The following is a 5,226-nucleotide window of genomic DNA, read 5'->3' as shown; positions in this document are numbered from 1 at the left end:
TGAAGTTGAAAGCTTTTTAAGTTGGTTAAACAGCCTGGCTCTTGACCAGTATACAGTATTTTCTTGTTTGAGTCATTTTTTGGTTTTGCTGGAAAACCTGGTCTTGCTGGTCAGCCATCATGGTCAAATTGTCAATGAGCTTTGCAAAACTCATCAAAATATGACCAGCTTGACAACCAGCTTGTTGATGGTAGACCAGCTAATCTACTAAACATAAATAAAACATATGCAATGATAGTCAAGAGATAAGATGATTAACCAGCTTAACCAGCTGGCTTACCATGCAGATTTTTAATGTCCAATAAACGATTTAATTACAAAATGCATAAATTAGTCTAAAATTTGATTTTATATGTTGTAAAACTGGATATTTCATAATATACCTCAACCTCTTTAAATTATGTAAACATTTACGGCCACATATTTATTAGGTTAAATCAATTTATAACAATTAAGTATAATTTAAGTATGGCTTTTGGCACCATCTATTCGCATACTGTGTGTGTTTTCCAGTTTCCGACACTCACCGTCAATATGTAGTCACCCCCAGACTTTCAGCCATTTTGGTTGAGAACCTCAGACAGTTCACAGCAGGATTAGCCAGCAGACTTCGTCTGATGGAGGGATCTGTACCGGCTGTCTGCAGCAAGAGGTCTTCTCTTGCAGGTAAGCATGAACTAGCTTGTTTGTGTTTTGCCATTTAGTACAAGCTAACACTAATAGTAGTAAACAAATATACACATTACATGGCCAGCAACAGCTTATTTGCATAAAAGTATCAGAGCTCTTAAATGGCTTATTTTGGAAGTGATTTTGTGCAAAGAACTTTGTTTTTGTTTGGACTGTTTTGTTGTGTAGCCCATAGACCTAATATATACCTAAATATATAACTAAAGTCCACTTTATTCTTTTTTGCTTGTTTTATAATGTTATTACATGTATGATATTAATTTAAAAAGATATTAAACTATTTATATGTGTCCAATAATTCCCTGTACACTCTGTCATTCTGTCATAAACAAGTAACCTTTAATATCAGTGACATCACAACCATCATATTGCTTTATTATTTTCAAGGGACTAAAGACACTTTCTGCATGTTCATCAATGAATAATATTAATTAAAATTAATAATTTAATTGATCATCATATTTTGCTAAGGTAAAACTTAAGCTATCTGGTTTGTCGTGGAAAAATATCATTAAATTAAAAATGTAAATAATTTCTGAAAATCTGAACATCAGCATAAACAATTCAACCTGGCTGTAGCTCTTTTTATCAAATGCCCATTTTGGCTAAAATTGTCCACCCTGTTGTGCAGTTTGCCATGACGGGGTGGATGCATGCATGACAGAAAATGGAAAAAAAAAAGTGTCAGGGTGTGCAGGGAAAGGAGAGGACACGGAGATTAAATATGCATAGGCGAGTAATTTATTTACAAACATGAAACAACAAAGATACTCAGATACAATAATACTGGATACAAAGAAGCACAGAAAACAACCTGACTGATGTAAATCACGCAAAAGAACCGACAACTGAACACAGACACGAAAGGGCTATATATATATATATATGATGATGAACTACAGCGGATCTCCAGTTATCCTGTTTTTTTTTTGAAAGGCAGAATCTGGTCACCTCATTGTAGTGATGTAAAGAAGCAGCAGTGTGCTCAGTGTATATTAGCGCTGTTTTAGGACGAGAAGGAAGACCGAAAGGGCTATATATATATATATATATATATATATATATATTAGGGCTGGGACTTTAGTGCGTTAATTTCGATTAATTAACTACGCAAATACCCACGCGTTAAAAAAAATAACGCATATTAACGGTACACTATAATATAGATACGTAAGTCTGAATTAGAGCAGTGGAGAGTGGCATTACATCTGATGGTGTTGTACACAGCCTGCTGGAAACTCAGAAGTCATTAGGGATTTCACCTGTGGGGGCAGCACTAATGCCTGGCGGAATCAGCCGGAGGAAAACAGAAGAAGAACCACAGTAAACATTAGCGACATGGGTGAAGAAGCTGATGAGAGCGCTTTAGTTGGCCCCGTGCAGGGGAAGTTTTGTTTTAAAACAAAGACGGATGGGAGTGTCGACAAGAGCGTGGTTGTGTGCAGATTATGCAACAAAGAATTCGCGTATCACCGCAGCATATCAAGCCTCAAATATCACCTCAATGCAAAACATGTAGCAGCTAGCGCGGAAGCTAACGGGGGCCCAACGCCGAGTAAAAAGACCCACAGCCAACCCACACTCCACCAGCTGACTGGTTTCAAGAGCAGGGTAAGCAAGACCACAACGGAGAAAATGACTAACGCGCTGGCTTACTGGGCTGCTCTCGACTGCAGACCCATTGCAGTGGTAGAAGATAAGGGGCTGGAAAGGGTACTTCAGATTGCGTTGTCTGACACTACGTATGAGCTGCCATGCAGAAAAACGGTGATAAAGAGGGTCCAGCAGCTCTACGACAGTGAAAAGGGAGAGAAGGGGAATTTGTTGGAGAAGGCAGAATGTGTTGCCATAACTGGGGATCACTGGACCTCGATCAGCAATGCAAATTACCTCGGTGTGACGGCACACTTTATTGACAACAAGTGGCGTCTTCACTCGTTTGCCTTAACCATCAAGAAGATCACAACAAGGCACTTTGCGGAAAACGTCGCAGAAGATTTTGAGTCTGTGACAGAGGACTGGGAAATCACACAGAAAGTCACCACAATTGGAACAGACAGTGCCCGTGCCATGACTGCTGCAATGAGACAGCTCACATTCCAGCACATGCCGTGCGTTGCTCACCTGTTACAGAGGACAATCACCGTTTGCCTTACTGACAGCGGGTTCACAGCCACACTGGCGAGATGTCGCAAGATAGTTGGGCATTTTAAACACAGCCCCTCAAACACAGAGGAACTGCACAAGGAGCAAACACAACTAGGACAAGACAAAGAGCCCCTGATACAGGACGTTTCCACAAGGTGGAATTCCACCCTGTTGATGGTCTCTCGTCTACTGAAGAACCAAGATGCTGTGAAGGCTACGCTCGCCAAACAGAAGCACAAGCTCACCATGTTGACTACAGCAGAGTGGGACAGACTCAAGAGGCTCGAGACCCTTCTTACACCATGCAGGTAAACACCCAACTGTTTCATTAATGGCATTCAAAACGTTGTGATTTGACTGAGAGTCCAGTATAACTTAAATTGCCTTTCTAAGGTGTATTGCACTAAATATATATATATATATTACTATGACTATAGTATAAAGTTGTAACTGTTTTTAATCTTCTATTAAATGGCACAATAATTAATCACGGTCCTTAACTATCCTCTGCAGATATGTGACTGAGCTCCTTGGGGGTGAGAATTATGTGTCATGCTCAGTTGTGTTACCTGCTCTCCGCCACCTGACCCACACCATGGCGGCCTCAGATGACGACCCAGCCTATGTGGTGAAGTTCAAGGCTGCGTTTGAAAAGGACCTGTCTCAACGCGAGGATGCCCTCAACCATGGATGGCTCAGAGTGGCTACAGCACTCGACCCTCGTTTTAAGGTAACATGTGTAATGGTCTTATTTGTTTTTCTCTTTTCTTGCTTTTTGAACCTGTCCCTCCCCCTTCTTTCTAGGGAATAACAACATGATGGAAACCATGTATCACAATGAATTTCACCCAACTTTTACTTTGTAAATCTCTGATGTGGCAATAAATCTGATTCTTATTTTGCTTTTAAGGACCTAAAGTGTTTACCAAGAGGAGAGCGAGGAGAGGTGTGGACCAGCATTGAGGCACTGGTGCAAAAAGAACCAGGCAGAGCCACTCCAGAACACTCAGGGGAGCCAGCAAGGAAGAGAAGCCTCCTGCTGTTTAATTCAGACTCTGAATCAGAGGATGAAGATTGGCCTAAAGGAGCTCTGGCCCGCTACAGGGCAGAGCCTACCATTGGTGAGAGAGACTGCCCACTGCAGTGGTGGTCCACTCATGATAGAGCCCATCCACAGCTTTCTGCCCTGGCCCGTAAATATCTGGGCAGCCCTGCCACTTCTGTCCCTTGCGAGAGACTCTTCTCCCTGGCAGGTAATATAGTTCAAAAGAAGAGGGCAGCATTGAGCTCTGAAAATGTCAACAGGCTAGTTTGTCTCAGCAACTGGCTGAAAGAGAAGGAGAAGTAGTCAGTTAGAGGTAGGCTATCCTGAGGCCAGTTCACTTGTTACTGAAATGTTGCTGAAACAGTGGTCTGTTAGCGGTACCCTGAGGCCAGTTGGCTTGTTGTTACTGAAATGTTGATAAAACACAGTGGCCTGTGCAAGAGAGATTTTATTTTTCATCAGGATGTGGGAAGAAGTTAGATTTAGGTTAATCACTGGCACTTTTTTTTTTAAATGGAATGCTTTATGTTGAACTATGTATTATGTTGTTGGAGCAACTGACACTTTATCTTGAACTTTTTGTTTTGGCCAAGGTTATTGAGAGTTGGACTGATTGATTCTCTCTTTATTTTTTTTTGTAATCATTTCAACTGTTGATAAATCCACAAAGTCTGTAATAGCCTCTGAAGCAACAGAGATGTTTTCTAAAAGTCAGGGGTTACATTGTTCTGAATGTACTTGAAAGTATTGTATTTAACAAAAAAGGTCTACCTGTGCCTATAAAGCTACCTGAATTTCTGAAATTTACTTTCCTAAATATGCTGAACTTTATGGCAAAATTTGCACTGGCCTGTTGATCTTGGTTTTGAAATAAATAAACATATTTTGTTGATTTAAGCTTATGTATTGTCATTTAAAATCTATGTGGAAAAAAATGCTGTTGTCAAGCCAAATATTTATATGCGATTAATTTTGATTAATTAATTTTAAAGCCTGTAGTTAATTCGATTAAAAATTTTAATCGAGTCCCACCCCTAATATATATATATATATATATATATATATACACGGAAGGAGACATGAAACAAGAAACACCTGGGGAGAGGTAACGAGAGGGCGGAGCTACAGATAGTCACAAGGCGAACACAGGGCTTAGGAAACAGGAGGGCAGGAAATACACAGAGACAGATAGGAGCAACACAGAAAAGGAAGAGAACATGACAATAAAGATAGAAATATAAACGATTAAGCTGTAAAAATATAGTTTCTGCGTAGTCTGAAGTTTATATAAATATAAATATACTCCCTCTGGTGGTAAACGTACAGCGTCATATGATCCTCAG

At 40.2% G+C, this 5,226-nt stretch overlaps 1 protein-coding gene across 1 annotated transcript; it reads left to right on the top strand.

Moving 5' to 3' along the window:
• Positions 1 to 1,758: 1,758 nt before the first annotated feature.
• On the top strand, positions 1,759 to 4,757 carry LOC125785963 (E3 SUMO-protein ligase ZBED1-like). Its single transcript, XM_049470160.1, has 3 exons — positions 1,759 to 3,146; positions 3,352 to 3,568; positions 3,749 to 4,757. Exons 1-3 carry the CDS (start codon positions 2,029 to 2,031, stop codon positions 4,184 to 4,186), a joined length of 1,773 nt encoding a protein of 590 aa, XP_049326117.1. The 5' UTR covers positions 1,759 to 2,028; the 3' UTR covers positions 4,187 to 4,757.
• The last annotated feature ends 469 nt before the right edge of the window (positions 4,758 to 5,226 follow it).

Source organism: Astyanax mexicanus, chromosome 21 (assembly GCF_023375975.1).
Source record: "Astyanax mexicanus isolate ESR-SI-001 chromosome 21, AstMex3_surface, whole genome shotgun sequence".
Classification (NCBI taxonomy): Eukaryota; Metazoa; Chordata; class Actinopteri; order Characiformes; family Acestrorhamphidae; genus Astyanax; species Astyanax mexicanus.
This window is presented reverse-complemented; position numbering and strand designations above follow the sequence as displayed.

Coding starts and splice junctions, on each gene's coding strand:
- LOC125785963 (XM_049470160.1), top strand. CDS start 2,029: ATGGGTGAAGAAGCTGATGAGAGCGCTTTAGTTGGCCCCGTGCAGGGG. Junction 3,147..3,351: donor ACCCTTCTTACACCATGCAG/GTAAACACCCAA, acceptor TATCCTCTGCAG/ATATGTGACTGAGCTCCTTG. Junction 3,569..3,748: donor CACTCGACCCTCGTTTTAAG/GTAACATGTGTA, acceptor TTTGCTTTTAAG/GACCTAAAGTGTTTACCAAG.